The sequence below is a fragment of the Lithobates pipiens genome, unplaced genomic scaffold (genome assembly GCF_037356315.1).
Source record: "Lithobates pipiens isolate NorthernLeopardFrog02 unplaced genomic scaffold, aLitPip1_a1.2 Scaffold_8, whole genome shotgun sequence".
Lineage (NCBI taxonomy): Eukaryota > Metazoa > Chordata > Amphibia > Anura > Ranidae > Lithobates > Lithobates pipiens.
Genome location: NW_027507903.1, coordinates 270042780 through 270062220, shown reverse-complemented (window position 1 = coordinate 270062220; position 19441 = coordinate 270042780). Strand labels below are relative to the sequence as shown.

The 19441-nt window shown below is 44.1% G+C and overlaps 1 protein-coding gene across 1 annotated transcript; it reads left to right on the top strand.

Annotated features, from left to right (window-relative positions):
• Window positions 1-1238: 1238 nt before the first annotated feature.
• RPS16 (ribosomal protein S16) lies at window positions 1239-10873 on the top strand. The gene is made up of 6 exons (XM_077471958.1): window positions 1239-1339; window positions 1436-1490; window positions 5529-5630; window positions 7092-7188; window positions 10247-10294; window positions 10686-10873. The coding sequence occupies exons 1-6, from the start codon at window positions 1329-1331 to the stop codon at window positions 10829-10831; spliced, it is 459 nt and encodes a 152-aa protein (XP_077328084.1). The 5' UTR covers window positions 1239-1328; the 3' UTR covers window positions 10832-10873.
• Window positions 10874-19441: the final 8568 nt, after the last annotated feature.

Sequence of the window (19441 nt, the reverse complement as noted above, 5' to 3'; positions counted from 1 at the left end):
TGCGGACCTGAATTTCCAGGAGGCCATCATATGATGGCCTCCGCTTTGCACGCTCCCTGCAGGGCGCACGCGGCGCGCGCTGTGATCGCAGAGTCACCGAGACTCGGGTGATCACAGATCCGAGTAAGGGGCTGGTCCTGGTCCCTTACCATGTGATCAGCTGTCAGCCAATTACAGCTGATTATGTGTGTAAACAAAAGCTTGGTAAACTTTTTTTTTGTCAGCGTGAGGAGAAAAAAAAAAGACTCTTACTGGCTTATGTGCAAGGGACATCGATCCCGAACAGGAAGGGGGCACATCTGCCTCATCTGTGCCAATCAGTACCCTCTGCCATTGCCACCTGGCAGTGCCACCTATCAATGCCCATGAGTGCCACCTATCAATGCCCACGAGTGCCACCTATTAATGCCCACCAGTGGTGCCAATCAGTTCCACCTAGCAGTGCTGCCTATCAGTGTAACCTACCAGTGCTGATCAGTGCCCATTATTGCCACCCATCAGTGCCCAGTAAGCAAGTGGTTAAATTATTATTATTTTTTTACCTTAATGCAGAGAACGCATTAAAGTAAAACAAACCCTTTTACCTTTACAAGCACTTTCACATACTTCCTAGCTTTCTGAGATAGGAATGAGGGAGGGACACCTATTAGCAAAAGTATGTAGGCATAGGACACGCCCACTACCACGCCCCCCTTAATAGAGAACTGAAGTGCTTTTTTTTTTTACCACTACTATTCCTTTATATTGGCTTTTGGAATTTACAAATGCAGCAATTTAGAATTCAGATGAAATGTTTAGCGCTGGAATACACTTTTTGAAAGATAAAACGTGCATTTTATATCCAACTAAATAAATCAGACCAAAATGAGGGACAAATGAGGAGGAATGAGGTAAAGAGGGACTTTGTTCCAAATCAGGGACAGTTGTGAGCTATGCTTTCAGGACTGCTCAGAAATTGATCACTTTAGCGCAGCTGGCTTGTCTGTGTTTTCCGAACTATGTGAACAAAGAAGCCCTGTTCTTCTGCAGAGTTGTGAGGGAGCACTGCTGTGTGCAGAAGGGTTCATTGATAATTCAGATAAGGCCTTCCATTTATTGTTACAATTGTTCTCTGAGAGAGTCTGCCATTCCTTATCATTTCTATAGCATGCAATTTCCACGTACACACTAGTGCTATCGTCCAGCTGTTCCCACATCCAAGATGGCCTCCTCAGTCTATTGCCAGCAGTAGGCACGTTTCCGGACGGATGACGCCATCGCACGTAGGACGCGGGAGCCCCTGATGAACGGGACTGGTGAGCCCGTACTTCCTTTCCTCCATCGTCCCCATGTCAGAAAGGTATGGCTCTGCTTGTCCTGGGCCCGAATTCTGAAAATATTTGGTATGTACCGAGCCCGCCGACTCTAATTCACCTGTTCTTCTCTTGTCTCCTAGTAAGAACATGCCGGCCAAGGGACCTCTGCAGTCCGTGCAGGTTTTCGGTCGTAAGGTGAGTGCGGGCCGCGTGTCTGTATAGGGTGAGCTCCCCGGCGTGGTCACTACACGGTCTACGCCGTCCTAATGAGCTCGTGCGGGCAGGGTGATTGGTCCAGGGCTGTCTTCTGTCCGGGCACAATGTCTGTGCGGTCCCCGCACTCTGCGACTAGTCCTATGGAGGAGCCGCGTGTGGGCACAGTGTGTACAATGCTGAGCGGATCTCTTATACATCATATGTTACCATCTTCTACATTGCTCACTACTGCCTGCACGAGAACATCCAGGCCTGCTTCTACCAGCCTTTTAGTTCTAGCTGTGTACTTGTCATTGCTGGTTACCTGCATCAGAGATCTTGTCTGGAATACAAGGCCTCATGAACACAGAAAAAATAAATGCAATTTTTTTTTTCTGCAGGTAGAAAAATGTGCATTTCTTTTATTCTGGAGCCTGTAAAGCGTTGCACCCTTGGTCAGTAGATCACTGGTGCAATGCAGTTCCCCCAGCAGATTTGCCAGTGTATGTGTGCCTGTTAATCCCCATACGGGCAACCGATAAAATATGACTAATCAAACTACCACAGCGCCATAGGAGTTCATTAAAAACTACAAAAGCCACGAAGGCTGCTGGACCTTGTCCTTTTCCATCCACAAGTACACTGAGTAACATGGCTGGGCAGAGCCCTGCGTGGCCATGTTTAAGTGATACTGAAGTCTTGTATGGGGTTGTTTTCTTAAACCCCAAAAAAATGTTATACTAGCCTGCTCTGTGCAGTGATTTTTTTCATGGAGCAGCCCAGATCCTTCTCTTCTCGGGTGCCCCACACAGCAAGCGGCTTACTATGGGCCCTGTGTGTCTGTTCAGACATTGAGCCCCCCTCACTGGCTCACTGACTTTTACACCAGCTGAACTTGCTGCTGTCTCTGCCAATCAGGAGGGAGATCTGAGTCGTGCAACATCACTGGATCAAGATGGGGCTCAGGAAAGTATTAGGATGGCTGAGGGGCGAGTTGCACACAGGGTTTTTTATCTTAATGCATGAGGCCGGATTCTATGCCTGAATTCGGCCCTGAAATGGAGCCAAAGACTCACAGCATTTTTGTGCAGTGCACTCTGCAGCCGAGATATGTGAACCGGCTCCATAGGGAGCCAGTCGCATTCTCCTGCTATGCGAATTGGATGTGGAGAAACCTGCATCTAATTCATGTGAAGGGGGTGCCTTGAAGGTAAATCTTCTGCCTTATAGCCACTTTAATTGTGACAGCTGGGGGGAGAGATCCCCGGGAGGTGTGGGGGGCTGGCCTGTTTATAGCCCATTACACCCTGAATACGTGTGTAACCTAACCTGTTACAAAAGGTAAACTTATCCTTTTAAATGCCTCTTTTATAAATGTATGATGTTTTATTTCAGCCTGTAAACCTGCATTAGCATATGTATCTATATGCACATGTAGGTGTATTAGAGTTTACAGACTAAAAAAGTCGCGCTCAAGGGGAGCTTTTGGGCAGAAAAATGCTTGATGCGCCTAAGCGATAGGTACATTGAGAGGTTAAGTGTTCATTTCAATGGCCAGAATAAATTTATATCTTTGGGTGTTCATTCCATAAACAAACGCTTGACACGCTTAAAGTGGTAGTAAACTCAGTACTTGCAAAATCCACAGACAGGGTTTTTATAACAGAAGAGACCTTAGAGATCTCGTCATCTCCCAAAAATCTTAATGGATGACTTTAATAACCTTAACAGGTTGCCAGGTTAGTGTTACACAGCAGGCCTGACACTAATTGTTGCCCTTGCGATTTCTCATGTGTGGTGCGATCATTGTTTACATATGCGTGCAGGACTGACGTGTGCAATTACATTTGCATGGAGGAACGGGGTGGCTTCATTTTTTATTAAATTTTTTTTCCCTGATCACTTTTATTGCTATCACAAGGGCTGACCAATGACAGGTCCTCTTTATGGAGAAATTTGTCCATTAACCTCTTACCGTCCGTCCTCTGTCGTACGTCAATACTTTGAAGAGGGATATCGTTGTTATGGCACAAGCTAGCTGCCATAACCCCGGTATCCTCTTCAGCAGGCGGTCCGCTTTCAGGTACAAGTGGTCTCTGCAACGGATTTGCCCTCTGCCACTTACTGGAGGCAATCGGTTCCTTTCACATCCGTGGTATAGACTAGTGAGGGGATGGCCTCCACCTGTGTTTATACAACTGCAGGGCGGAAGCAACGTCAACACATCACTTCTGCCAATAACTCTTAGACATATTTTTTTTTATTATTGCATTTTAGTGTAAATATGAGATCTGAGGTCTTTGACCACAGATCTCATATTTAAGAAGTCCTGTTACACTTTTTTTTAAATTTATCTTTATTAAAAGGGATGTTTACATTCCTTGTATTAGGAAAAAGTGTCTCACTTTGTTCTAAAAAAAATAAAAAATAAGTGTAACAAGAGAGAGAGCATTGTAAACGTCCCCCATCCCGCCAAGCAAGCGTGCAGAAACGAATGCATACGTGAGCAGCGCCCGCATATGAAAACTGTTTAAACCACACATGTGAGGTATCACTGCGATCATTAGAGCCCTGCCCGAGATATCACCCTTCCTATCCAAGGATGTATGGGTATGTCCTATGGACAGGAAATGGTTAGTCTACCTGACCTCCTGTATTCTTGCTTGGGTGAGACTGTTGACTGTTGCCCAGTTCCTACAACTATCTGGGATATTCACTTCATCTATCCTAGTAGGTGTTAATTTTCCTCCACTTAAAAATAAAATAAAAATTTCTAGCCATGGCAACATATAAACAGACATGGCATCAGATCTGCGTGTGCATATGCAATATCTGGGGACATATCCTTGGCTGTGAGAACTAGCAAGAGACGGCTATATGCCCATGAGAAAGATGGCAGGATAGGACCTGTAATAGGAAAGCAGTGCAAGAGAAGAGGACAACGCTGGATTCACTGGACTTGTAAGTATATTCATCCAGGATAAGTGTACCAAAGCTGGGGGGAATATAATATTCAATGGGAGGTGAATTTCCTCTTTAAAGTGTAAGTTCACCTTTACAGAAAAAAATCTGTAAGGTGAACTTGCACAGGACGCCCTCCTCGTGCCCTCCCGTCCTGTCCCACTGACCTGCGTGGCTGTGATTGCCCTGGTATAGCTGCCTCAAGGTTCCAGCACTTAGAAATCCTCTTGGCTTTCTCTCCTCTTCCCCGCTTACAGAAAATACTATGTGTGTACTGATTGGTTGGCACCACCCATGTGACAGTGCCAACCAATTGGTATGCTCCTAAATGTCCTTCTTGACAGGGGTACATTTGTGAGATTAAACTCTGTGGATGTCTAAGCGTGGAGGTCCATGCAAGTTCACCTTACAGATTTTTCTTTAAGTTACAGTATGCAGTGGTTAAAACCTCTGGTATTCTCTTGCTGCCTGTCTCTTTAGAGAGATTTCATTTCCTGTTCCTCAGATATTAAGAATAGAGAATCTTTCCACATTAAGGGCAATTCTTTTTAGACCGCGGTCATTGGAACAGGCATCCCAACTGGAGAATTTCTTCTGTTTTGGTGACAACTGTAAAAATGTTTCTCATCCCTTTCTCGTTGACATGGGGCACCAAGACAGATGTTTACTCTCCTTGAAGTGGAAGTAAACCTATAGATTTAAACAGTTTAAAAAAACAGTTAAATTCCTGGCATGCCAGAAATGCTAACTGCACATTGGCTGTGCCCTCAACCAAACTGTCAAACCATCCAATGACTGGTGTCATAACGGATCACAACAGCACCGTGGCAGTTGAAGGTTAAACGGAGGCAAAGATGGCAGCTTCCTTGGCTGAAAACGATAGGGGGGGGGGGGGTTTGCTTCCACGTTAAATAGGAGCTTAAATGGAAGTTAAAGTGTGCATATAGCCAAAAGAACCTCTGACACTCTTTAACTATTCATGTTGTGCTGCTATTTTTTTATTCATAAATGTCTTAAATTTGTCTTTGGTTTCTAGTGTTATTTTATTTCACATAGAGGTGTTTTTTTTTTCCTCAGAAAACTGCAACTGCTGTTGCCCACTGCAAAAGAGGCAATGGGCTCATCAAAGTTAATGGAAGACCATTGGAGATAATTGAACCTGCGACTCTGCAATACAAGGTAAGTTTGGTTTAAAAAAAAAAAAAAAAAAGATTCCTTCATTTTTGTCACGGGAGTTGCATAGGTTGAAAAACAGACACAAGTCCAATCTAGTTTAGCTTATAGTATAGGGAAGTGATTATATAATTACCACTTGGTAATATTGGGTCTGTAATAATCTGAATCCCCACTTCTGAATGGTGAGGCTTGCCTCCCAGGAATTGGGGACATTTTTTTTTTTTTTTTTTTTTTTTTTTAAATCCTGATCACGTCTGGCAAATGTAAGGGCTCGTTTACACCATGTCCAATGACCTGTATTTTTCTTCACTGGATACACGGATCACTGTATGAACACCTATAAAACACAATGTTTTTCTATGCACCTTGTTCACACCACAAGCCATGCATGTGAAAATGCATACGATGGCATGTTGCTGCATGTGATTTTGTAGTGCATTTGTACGTGTAGGACTGGCATGCTATATTCATTGCATCACTTGATACTGAAAACGCACTCGGAGGTCTCCTGTAACAAAGATGCTCTCAGTGTTTTGAGAATTGTATCCTTCAGCTGCCTGGTAAATGTTGAGCATCAGTCCTAAGCTCAGGCAGCAGACTGACTTGCCTCCGTGGTGCCAGGCTGACATTTGTGTTACAGAATGCAATCAAATGGCAAATTTGATGCGGCCGTCCTTATTGCACAAGAACTGATATTTGGTTTCTAACAAATGCCCGTTTGTAACTGGCTCTTTGTAAATGTTAGAGCTTAATTCAGGTATGATTTCTGTGTATTGGGTGGGGAATAAATTATTTTAGTGATTGTGTACACAGGTTCATTGGATAAAAACAGCAAGCAACTGCATACAAAGATCAGTACAACAGCTATTCAGAATCAAAGTGCATTCTGGTTGCTATGGGCTATTGTACTTTATCATTCGTTGTTTGCTCATTGCGCTTTAGTATTTTTTTTTTTTTTGCACATTTTTATTGAATAAGCCTAATATTTCCAAGACATAAAGTGTTGATCTTTCTTTTATTAGATGTTTTTGTAATTTTTGCCTCCAATTAGAAATGTTTGTTGAAATCTGAGAGTCGGGGCTTGTTCACATGGGTGACAGATAAGCGGAAGTTCCACTTTTAAGCTTTAATTATAGTTTGGGGGATCAGCATTAAGAACAGTCTAGCTCGGTGATGGTGAACCTTGGCACCCCAGATGGAACTACATTTCCCATGATGATCAACTACACTGCAGAGTGCATGAGAATCATGGGAAATGTAGTTCCAAAACATCTGGGGTGCCAAGGTTCGCCATCACTGGTCTAGCTTATACTAAGGGTGGTTAACAGTGACACTCAAGCTAAAGGGTCAGGTTTAGCCAAATTACATCTTCTAGACTGAATCAAAATATTTTTTTTACTTTGAAACACCATTATGACATTTGCTGTAAAAGTATGAAATTATTTGCTTTGTTCATCTATGTAGCTGCTGGAGCCTGTTCTCCTTTTGGGCAAGGAGCGATTTGCTGGTGTTGACATCAGAGTCCGTGTGAAGGGTGGTGGACATGTCGCTCAAGTTTATGGTAAGAATGGCTTTAGTTGACCATATAAATGTCTGCAATTTTTACAGTTAAAGGATTTCTGAATTAATCCAAACTCAAAGTTCGAAGCGTTTGTTAACCTGCCTGGTGTTTTTTTCTGAGTATGGCTTGGGGTTAAATTTCAATGCCATTAGTGGTAACCCCAAGCCACACTCAGGATTGCGTTGCAGTACTTACCTTGTGCCCAGGATCCTGTGATTCTATTATAAATTGATTTTGTGTTTCAAACTTTCATACCCGAGATATCTATAAGACTTGTTTGGACACATTTAAGTGTGTTGGTAAGAATTACATGCCTACAATATTTAAAAATGCCAAATTTTTATGCAAAACAATTGTACCGCTTTGAGATGCAAACATCTGACCTACTGCCAGGGAGGCTACCCCAAAAAAACAGATCCTTTTCCCTTAATAAAGCATGCTATACAGCACAGTGCTTGTGCTGTGTAATTTGGCCCCTTCTGTTGCCTAAAAAAAAAACTGGCTGATCCTGCCTGGCTATTGCCCTCCCCTGTAAGCTGACCACGGTGCATCACGGCTGCTGAGCCCCGACGCCATGGTCGGCGTACGTGCCTCGGTCATCCACAGCCCTGCTTGGCCCTGCCCGCTGGAGAGAGCGGAGTAGTCATGTGATCTCCGGGAGCCACTCTGATATATAAAAAATGCATATCTGTACCTATAACACAAGCACAGGGTGCTTATTATGTTAGAGGTGGAAATAATTTTTTTTTTTTTTTTTTTTATATATAGAAGTGGGTTAACTACGAAGAGGTAACCCGCTACTAAGAGTTCTATTGTTACATGATACAATTTCATTCCATAACCTCTGCATTGTAATACAAACCAAGATAAGAATACTAGAAAAAGCCTGCTGTTAATGCTGTATGTTGGCCATCAGTTTCCACTATGTACAGCTTGTTCACTGCTTTAGTTCAGAGGACAGATTCTGTCAAATGTGATACAGCAGTGTCTAAACACTGGGCATAGTGAATATGTCACAGAATTCAAGGATGTAAATTTGTGGGTATCTTGACAAAGTTTACAAGCTCAAGTAGGCTCAGATCAATATGAGTGGACTGGAAATAATTGAAATACAGGTGGAAACATGATTTTAAATTTTCACCAGTTACATTTTAACCACTTCAATACAGGGCACTTAAACACCTTCCTGCCCAGACCAATTTTGAGCTTTCAGCGCTGTCGCACTTTGAATGACAATTGCGCGGTCATGCTACACTGTACCCAAATGAAATTTTTATCATTTTTTTCCCACAAATAGAGCTTTCTTTTGGTGGTATTTGATCACCTCTACGGTTTTTATTTTTTGCGCTACAAATAAAAAAATACCGAAAATTTTGAAAAAAAAAATGTTTTTTTTTTGTTTCAGTTTCAAAACTTTGTAAATAAGTACGTTTTCTCCTTCACTGATGGGCACTGATGGGGCTACACTGATGGGCACTGATAAGGTGGCACTGATGGGCACCAATGTGGCACCAATGAAGTGGCACTGATAGGCGGCACTGATGAGCGACACGGATGAGCGACACGGATGGGCGACACGGATGGGCGACACGGACGGACACTGATAGGTGGCACAAATTGGCACTGATAGCTGGCACAGATGGGCGGCACGGATGGGCATGGATAGGCGGCACAGGTGGGCATAGATAGGCGGCACAGGTGGGCATAGATAGGCGGCACAGGTGGGCATAGATAGGCGGCACAGGTGGGCATGGATAGGCGGCACAGGTGGGCACTCATAGGTGGCACAGGTGGGCACTCATAGGCGGCACAGGTGGGCACTCAGGCGGCACAGGTGGGCACTCAGGCGGCACAGGTGGGCACTCAGGCGGCACAGGTGGGCACTCATAGGCGGCACAGGTGGGCACTCATAGGCGGCATCGGTGTTATAGTAATGGATGCCAATCAGTGCCAAACAATAATGCATGCCAATCAGTGATGCCCATTGTGGCCACTGATTGGCATCCATTATGGGCACTGATTGGCACCCATTGTGCTGACTGGCACCCTGGTGGTCTAGGGAGGATTATGGATTTTTATTACCTTTTCCCTGGTGGTCTAGTGGTGTCCCTGGTGGTCCAGTGTGGGCATCCTCGGGGGGGCTGTGCTGATAATCGATCAGCACAGACCCCCCCCTGTCAGAGGAGCAGCCGATCGGCTCTCCTCTACTCGCGTCTGACAGACGCGAGTGAGGGAAAGCCGATCACCGGCTCTTCCCATTTACACTGTGATCAGCCGTGATTGGACACGGCTGATCACATGGTAAAGAGTCTCCGTCGGAGACTCTTTACCGAGATCGTAGTTGCCGGGTGTCAGACTGACACCCCGCAACAACGATCGCCGCGATGCGCGCCCCCGGGGGCGCGCAGCGGCTTATTATCCTAATCACGTCATATGACGTGAGGTTAGGATAATGAAACCACTTTGCCGCCGTCAATTTGTAATAGGGCGGGCGGCAAGTGGTTAAAGTGATTGTAAAGACTTGTTTTTGTTTTTCTATAAAAACAACAAACACGTTCTACTTACCAGTTCTGTTGCAGTGGATTTGCACAAAGCTGTCTGCATCCTCCTCTTCTTGGGTCCCTCTTCGGTGCTCCTGGCCCCTCCCTCCTGTTGCTTGCTATAGAGGCACCCAAGCCGAGCTGCAGCTCCGTGTCCATTCAGACATGGAGCTGTGGTTCAGCCCCACTTGCTCTCTCCTGATTGGCTAACTTGGTTTGACAGCGGCAGAAGCCAATGGCGCCGCTGCTGTGTCTCAGCAATTCAGGAGGAAGAGTCTCAGAATGCCGAGACACTCATGGACAGAGATGGGATCATATAAGTATAAAGGGAGGCTCGTGCAAACAGAACGCTTTTTTAAGGCTTTGAATGCGTTAAGATAAACCTGCCTTTACCATGACTTTGTCAATATTTTTCCCTAAGCTTTTATGAATCCATATTCATGCAAGCAAATGTTTAGTGTATTCTATTCCTTCAGTAATACCCTTCTAATTTTTTTTATTTTTTTTCTCTTGTACAGCAATTCGCCAGGCTATTTCCAAATCATTGGTGGCTTATTATCAGAAATGTAAGTTCCAATTTGTGTTCATCTTCTTTCAATTGATCTATTCCTTTCATCATAGAGTTGTATTTATATCGTAGAACTTACAGCATAATAGACCCTATATTGGCATCATGTTGCCACTTACCTTTTTTCTATATGAGCTATTTTAGATCTCCTGTAGTTCGGTTACTTTTCCATTTATAGTATAGCTATCCTCAAAGTAGTGTTTACATCAGAATAAATGGTTATCTTGGGTGAAATGTGTAGGGAGATGAACATGCCCAGTCCTTAAAGTCCTACTCAAGCCAGAACTTTTTTTTTCTTATGGGTGTTATAAAGGCTGTAAATGTAGGGAGTTATTTGCAGTACAAATTTATTGCACGTGTTAATTGTAAATCTGTTAATTTTTTCCCAGATGTTGATGAAGCCTCCAAGAAGGAAATCAAAGATATTCTTATTCAGTATGACAGGACCCTTCTAGTTGCAGATCCTCGTCGTTGCGAGTCCAAGAAGTTCGGTGGACCTGGAGCCCGTGCTCGCTACCAGAAGTCTTACCGTTAAATTTACCATGTACATTTTTCTGCAATAAAGTATGGAAAATTATTTTTGTATTCTTGCGTGTTTTTGAATTGAGTGTCATGCTTTAACACTTATTTTTTTCATGAGTACAGACGTGTCAGGAGATGATTAGCTATAGCTGTGAGGGTGAATGCATTTTAGAATGGATTTGTTTTAGTTTCTTGTACTATTCCTAACCATTCTCTTCTGTACATACAATAGCTGTATTCGATTTCTAACACAGGCATAATTTACTTTTACAGTAAATTTACATGATCTACCATAGTGATTTATATACTTAAAGGTGTCACAATTTTCTGCCCACATCTACATTGATTATAGTGGATGGTTGTATGACTAACGCTTCTACATTGGTCACTCGCCCTCTTCTGTAAGGATTTGAGTAAAGTTAGCTTGCTGAGAGAAATATGTAGGATACAATTTCTGACCTGCTTCTGCAAATGGCAGTTGTCTCTATTGCTTCAGTATTTGCCAATCCTTAAATATAGCTTGTAGTAAGTATTGCTAAACTTTATACTTGTTCCTGGTCATTAATTCAAAAGTATTCGAGCCAAAGGACATCCAAGCAACTAATATGACCCAACATCCACCCATGTACTCAATGTTTTTTAAGGTTAATGCAGTTTCATAAAAATCTACCCACCTAGTGGCTCACTAGTAAAGATCCAAAATGTAGCCACCTGGGTACCATGTAACCTCTCATGGGTACAAACGACTGTTCCTATTCACAGATCAATGTTCATTTTGTATTTTTATGTTCAGATACAAAGAATAACCTTACTTTTATATCTAAGCTTAAAGAGAAACTATATCTACAGAAAAACACCTTTCAGCGCCTGCTCACACCAAATCAGACTTTTAAATTGTGACTTCACTTAAAAGCGCATGATTTCAAAGCTGCATGTCAGTGCAAATTCAGGTGTGACATGGCTGACTTCATGCACAGATGTCTATGCAAGTCGCACCTGAAAAATAGTGCAAGAACTTTTTTCAAATCTGGGTGGCGCCACAAAGTCTGCGTGGCGACTTGTCATGCAATTTGGACCTGTCAGATCGCATGATATCCACAGATGTTCAATTGGGTTCTGGCTGGGTCACTTGAGGACATTCAGTGTTGTCCAGTAGCCATTTCTTTGTCTTGGCTGTGTGCTTAGGGTCATCCTTTAGGAAGATGGTCCTCCTCCCCAGTCTGAAGCCCAGAATGTTCCTGAGCAGGTTTTCATAAAGGATGTCTACATTGCTGCATTCATCATTCCCTTGATCCTGACTAGTGTCGCAGTTCCTGCTGCTGAAAAACATCCCACAGCATGATGCCGCCACCACCATGCTTCACTGAAGGGATGGTATTGGCCAGATGATGAGCAGTGCCTGGTTTCCTCCAGACATGACTTGCCATTCAGGCCAAAGAGTTCAAGGTTTGTTTCAGCAGACCAGAATTTTGTTTCTCATGGTCTAAAACTGTGTTTCTCAACCTTTTGCGGTGAAGTGCCCCCGCAGATCTAAAAGATTCCTAAGTACCACTGTCTCGAAAGTAATTTCTATTGTTTGGCTGTTAGGGCCGGTTCACACGGCGAGGCGTCTCCGACTTACCTCGCCGCGACCTGCGGGGAGCTCAGCGGCGACTTGCATAGGACTTCTGTATAGAAGTCAATGCAAGTCGCCCCGAAGTAGTACAGGAACCTTTTTTCTGAGTCGGAGCGACTCGAGTCGCTCCTCTCAGAACGTTTCCATAGTACAGAACGGTTCCATAGTACAGAACGGGGGCGACTTGCGGGAGCGAGGCGAGCCGTGTCGCCTCGCTGTGTGAACCGGCCCTTATGGTTTCTGTTTGTGTGCAAAAGCAGCCTCACTAGTGTCCATATAAATGAGGGGGGAGTTTTGGGACTTTAAATGAAGCATAATGAATGTGCCTCCATCCCCGATTCAGGCAAGCAAACAAGAAAGTAATGTGGTACTTTGAATGAGGCCATTGACTTGTGGCTGTAGAGTGGTTGGTAAACACTATTTGTGACAATAGTATGAAACAAGTACCGTATATACTCGAGTATAAGCCGAGATTTTCAGCCTCTTTTTTGAGGCTGAAAGTGCCCCCCTCGGCTTATACTCGAGTCATCGCTGTCTGCCCGCTCGATCAGCGTGTCGAGCAGACAGACAGCGGCCATTCTATAATTCAAAAGCCGCGCCTCCGGCTCCGCCTTCGCCTGTGATAGGCGGAACACTGAATTTCCCAGCAGCCTGTGTTCCGCCTATCACGGACATCGTATCATCCTCGTACTACGGACGAGGATGATACGATGTCCGTGATAGGCGGAACACAGGCTGCTGGGAAATTCAGTGTTCCGCCTATCACAGGCGAAGGCGGCGGCGCAGCTTTTGAATTTTACAATGGCCGCCGAGGCGCCGACGAAGAGGGCACGGGACGGAGGCAAGGCACGGGACGGAGGCAAGGAGGCAAGGCACGGGACGGAGGCTCGGGACAAAGGTAGGCTGGACACACACACACACACACACACACACACACACACACACACACACACACACACACACACACACACACACACACACACACACACACACACACACACACACGGATACACACACACACACACACGGATACACACACACACACACACGGATACACACACGGATGGATACACACACACACACACACACGGATGGATTGATGGAGACACACACACACACACACACGGATGGATTGATGGAGACACACACACACACACACACGGATGGATTGATGGAGACACACACACACAGGGATGGATGGACGGACACACAGGGATGGACAGGCATGTCTCACCCTCGGCTTATACACGAGTCAATAAGTTTGCCAGTTTTTTTGGGGGTAAATTGGGGGCCTCGGCTTATATTCGGGTCGGCCTATACTCGAGTATATACGGTAAATATATATACATACACACCATTAACATAATGGATACATATTTGGCAGCACATGAGAAGTAACACATAATTGATGAAATGGTATAAATACATATATGTACACTTGTCATAGAAAATAAGGTGTGATATAAATATTGAACATGATTAATAGTAAATATAGTACAAGTTATTTCCAATTGACAGTCATTGGTCCACCATATGTAACAGAGCTGCTGTAAAAACAAAGGAAGATACACTATAATCGGTGCTCAATAATTTAATGTATAAAGGTATATATGGGCCAGTGAATAGGTGATGAGCCAAACTTGATGAGTTTCATGGCTTTATGCCTTTTATCAGGAGTTAAGAGTTGATGTCCATTAGATATATATATCTATCTATCTCCATATAGCCAAAATGAACCCTCTTCCCTATAATCATAGAAACAAAAAATACCCAAAAAGGAATGAGTATATAACTATGGGAATTTAAATTGGGTTGCTGGCATTATATTAATAGATAATATCTTAATAGATGAGAGATTTTTAATATTTGAAATTATTATTCAACAAAAGAGAAAAAAAGCCACTAAAAACGAGTAGCATTGCACATAAAAAATGGATGTATACGAGAAGTACATAACATATATACATAGAACAATGAATGACCAGGTCTATTGCAAGAGATGATCTTTACAAAAAGTAACCCAACGTTTTGAGATATATAAACAGTTGACCTCTTCTTTAGGGGTAATTCATGCTCAAATCAAGTAGATCTGTAGTAAGAAAAAAATAAAATACATTACAAGTTCTCATGTCAGTCATGTACATAGATACCCATAAGCAAAATAAAATTTTAATAGCTAATCATGTGTACGTTTCAATATAATACACTGACGCAATCCTATTTCACATAGCAACAAATGCATAAATATATATATATATATATATATATATATATATATATATATACACATTACTAACCATATGTGTAGATGGTGAACTTCATATAACATCCAACAAAGAAGGTTGATCTACCCAACTCCACCAAGGTCAGAGGGCCCAAGGGATGAGGAGAAATCCAAATATGTAACCAGGACAGGGAGGTTATTGGGGAGAAAACGTACGCTCCCCCCCAACCCCATGGATCTCGTGTTCCTGTCAGTCAATCAGGAATCCCAGCCACCATATGGCGTCACAGAGGGCACCACCACATAGGCCCGCCACGCTCCAATTGGGTATCCAAACTGGCTAGGTGGAAACACACATACAAACATGTATCGTATAAGTACCTCCCCAGGCATCCCCATTAACATTGGGGTAGTATCAAGAAAATCTGTGATTACATACAAACTGAGCTGAAAAGACCTTCCCTCACTGCTGATGCAAGATATGTTAGATCACAGGTGTGAATCCTCTCATAGGGACCAGGCTTGAGAAATCCCTCTACAGGGGCAGGGCTCAATTATCACCACACTGAAAAAGTGTCCTGTACCCAAAATCTGGGGCCATAATATATAGACAGGCAAATTATGTAATAATGTCTCCATCCTAGTGTCACACATGCCTCTAACAGCCACAGCATATTGTATATATGTCCATGTAGTTTACCAGATAATCTCTGTCAGTCCCAAAACCTTTGATCAGGGTGCCCATATCAGGAGTTGGGTACAGAGATAAACTGTAAATACAAATGGGTATGTAGTATTCATTAATATATTCTACCCCTAGGAGAGAAAAGGGTCTGTACTCGCAGGTCAGCGAAAGCACTGTGCTTGGCTAGCTTGGAGGAACCCAGCCAAGAAAACATCCACATAGCATGCCCTATCAACACAACACATTCCATATGTGTGGGGATGATTGCAAATATAGTATTCTGAAAAAGATGTATAAAATATGTAAAAAAATGTGAGAAAAGTGAATGTGTACATATGTATTTATACCATTTCATCAATAATTATCCTTTACTTTTCATGTGTTGTCAAGCTGACATATATGTATCCATTATGTTCGTGCTGTGTGTGTATGTATGTATGTATATATATATATATATATATATATATAAAATAACTTTTTTTACTTGCTTCATACTATTGTCACAAATAAATAATGTTTACTAACCACTCTACCTCCACAAGTCAATGGCCTCATTCAAAGTCCCACATTCCTTTCTTGTTCACCAGTGCCCATCAATGCAGCCTAACCATTGCCCATGCAATACAGCCTCACCAGTGCCTATGCAATTCAGCCTCACCAGTGTTCATCAATTCAGTCTCACCAGTGTCCATCAACCCAGCATCAGCGCAGCCTGGGGGTGATTGCCACCCTGCCCCAGTCCACCCCTGTGTGTGAGTAACACCAGGCAGGTGCAGGAGCACACTCGTTCCGCTCCACTAAAGGCAGCTCTGCAAATGTAAAATTGTAGCATCGGCTGGCGGCTATATACAGAAAGCATCAGAGCGGCTTTTTACCTGACATCAGAGAGGCGATTGCCAACCTGCCCCCAGGACAGGAGATGTACCCTCTTCCCTTGTTGCATGTACCCCTAGGGGTATGCGTACCATGGTTAAGAAACCCTGGTCTAAAAGTCCATCAGGTGCCTTTTGGCAAACTCCAGGCAGGCTTTCAGATACCTTTTACTGAAGAGTGGCTTCCGTCTGGGCACTCTACTATACAGAAAAATCCACATAGCATGCCCTATCAACAAAACACATTCCATATGTGTGGGGATGATTGCAAATATAGTATTCCGAAAAAGATGTATAAAATATGTAAAAAAATGTGAGAAAAGTGAATGTGTACATATGTATTTATACCATTTCATCAATAATTATTCTATAATGTACCCTCTGCCCTTGTTGCATGTACCCCTAGGGGTATGCGTACCATGGTTAAGAAACCCTGCTCCATCAGGTGCCTTTTGGCAAACTCCAGGCAGGCTTTCATGTACCTTTTACTGAAGAGTGGCTTCCGTCTGGGCACTCTACTATAAAGGCCTGATTGGTGGAGTGCTGCAGAGATGGATGTTCTTTTGGAAGGTTCTCCTCTCTCCACAGAGAAACTCTGGAGCTCTGTCAGAGTGACCATCTAGTTCTTGGTCACCTCCCTGACGGAGGCTCATCTCCCCCGACCGCTCAGTTTGCGGACCGCAGTTTGGCCGGGCGGCCCGCTCCAGGAAGAGTCCTGGTGGTACCAAACTTCTTCCATTTACAGATGATGTAGGCCACTGTGTTCATTGGGATCTTCAATGCTGCAGAATATTTTTTGTACCCCGTAGATCTGTGTCTCGATACAATCCGGTATCGGAGGCCTATAGACAATTCCTTGGACTTCATGGCTTGGTTTGTGCTCTGACATGCACTGTTAACTGTGGGACCTTATTTAAACAGGTGTGTGCCTTTCTGAATCATGTCCAATCAACTGAATTTACCACAGGTGGTCTCTAATCAAGAGAGAAACATCTCAAGGATGATTAGTGGAAACAGGATGCATCTGAGCCCAATTTGGATTGTGGTGGCAAACGCTGTGAATACAACTGTGAATGTACATGTGATTTTTTAAAAAGAAATTTGCAAAGATTTCAAACAAACTTCTTTCACGTTGTCATTATGGGGTATTGTTTGTAGAATTTTGAGGAAAATAATGAATTTAATCCAGTTTGGAATAAGGCTGTAATATAACAAAATGTGGAAAATGTGAAGCGCTGTGAATACTTTCCACCATGCACTGTATTGTACTTTAACCACTTCAATACCAGGCACTTAAACACCTTCCTGCCCAGACCAATTTTGAGCTTTCAGCGCTGTCGCACTTTGAATGACAATTGCGCAGTCATGCTACACTGTACCCAAATGAAATTTTTATCATTTTTTCCCACAAATAGAGCTTTCTTTTGGTGGTATTTGATCACCTCTACGGTTTTTATTTTTTGCTAAACAAATAAAAAAATACAGAAAATTTTGAAAAAAAATATGTTTTTTTTGTTTCAGTTTCAAAACTTTGTAAATAAGTAAGTTTTCTCCTTCGCTGATGGGCACTGATGGGGCTACACTGATGGGCACTGATAAGGGGGCACTGATGGGCACCGATGAGGTGGCATTGATGGACACTGATATGTGGCACTGATAGGCGGCACTGATGGGCGACACGGATGGGCACTGATAGGTGGCACAAATTGGCACTGATAGCTGGCACGGATTGGCATGGATAGGTGGCACAGATGGGCATGGATAGGCAGCACAGATGGGCATTGATAGGCAGCACAGATGGGCATGGATGGGCACTGATAGGTGGCACGGATGGGCACTGATAGGCGGCACAGATGGACACTGATTGGCGGCATTGAATTTTATTATACTGTATTGATGAATGCCAACCAGTGCCAAACAATAATGCATGCCAATCAGTGATACCCATTGTGGGCACTGATTGGCATCCATTGTGGGCACTGATTGGCATCCATTGTGGGCACTAACTGTAATCCCTGGTGGTCTAGGGGGGCATATCTGGTGCTGGGCATCCCTGGTGGTCTGGTGGGGTCCCTGGTGGTCCAGTGTGGGAATCCTCGGGGGTGTGCGTCCCTGGTGGTCCAATGTGGGCATCCTCTGTCAGAGGAGCAGGCGATCGGCTCTCCTCTACTCGGGTCTGACAGACACCAGTGAGGAAAAGCCGATCACTGGCTCTTCCTATTTACACTGTAATCAGCCGTGATTGGACATGGCTGATCAGGTGGTAAAGAGTCTCTGTCGGAGACTCTTTACCAAGATCATAGTTGTGGGGTGTCAGACTGATACCCCGCAACAACGATCGCTGGGATGCGCGCCCCCGGGGGCACGCAGAGGCTCAAAATCCTGATCACGTCATATGACCTCCAGTCAGGATTTTGAAACCACTTTGCCGCTGTGTTTCTGTTATAGGGCGGACGGCAAGTGGTTAATAGGGTTCTAAAGTTCACACAAAGTTTAGGTCTGTTTGCAGGTTCTGGTGCGAACCGAAGGGGTGTTTGGCTCACCCTTAGGTGGGGGTATAAACAGGGTCTGCCATAAACACATGCCCGGGAATTCAATAAAGCATTTGCACCACTTTTCTGGCAGTGTGGACTTTAAAAAAAAGCGTGCCATCAGGTTCGGTAGCTTTATCAAAATGTCTGTCAGGTTCAGGTGGTTCATAAAGGCTGAGTCTTTTCCAGAAAACAGCCTGTGCAATCAAGGGGCCTCAGTAAGAGCCAGTTCACACAGGGGCAACACGACTTCCAATGTGACTTTTGTAGGCAACTTGGACACGACTTGTCAACACGACTTGGGGCGACTTACAACACGACTTTAAGTCACCCCAGGCCAGGCAACTTTGCCCCGGGATGTGACGTCATAAAGGGGCAGGGTCACCGTGTGACATCACCCGGTGACCACGCCCTATACCTATATAAGTCACCGTGCACGTCGCACAAGCCAGTACAGCGGAAGACAGTGCCGGGTCAACATCGGAAGAAGAAAGAAGAGGGAAGAAAGAAGAGAGAAGAAGGAAGAAGGACGGAGGAGCCCGGCTCCACCGCTAGTAATAGAGCTCCAAGAAGACAGCGGTGGAGCCCGGGAGAAGACGCCAGAGAGAGGGAGAAGAGGCTGGACACTGGGAGAAGAGGCCGGACACTGGGAGAAGAGGCCAAACAGAGCGGAAAACTCGTCAGAAGACCCCCGAC

Excerpts from the sequence above, each read along its gene's own strand:
- RPS16 (XM_077471958.1), top strand. Across the intron at positions 5,631-7,091 it reads CTGCGACTCTGCAATACAAG|CTGCTGGAGCCTGTTCTCCT; the intron begins GTAAGTTTGGTT and ends TCATCTATGTAG. Across the intron at positions 7,189-10,246 it reads ACATGTCGCTCAAGTTTATG|CAATTCGCCAGGCTATTTCC; the intron begins GTAAGAATGGCT and ends TCTCTTGTACAG.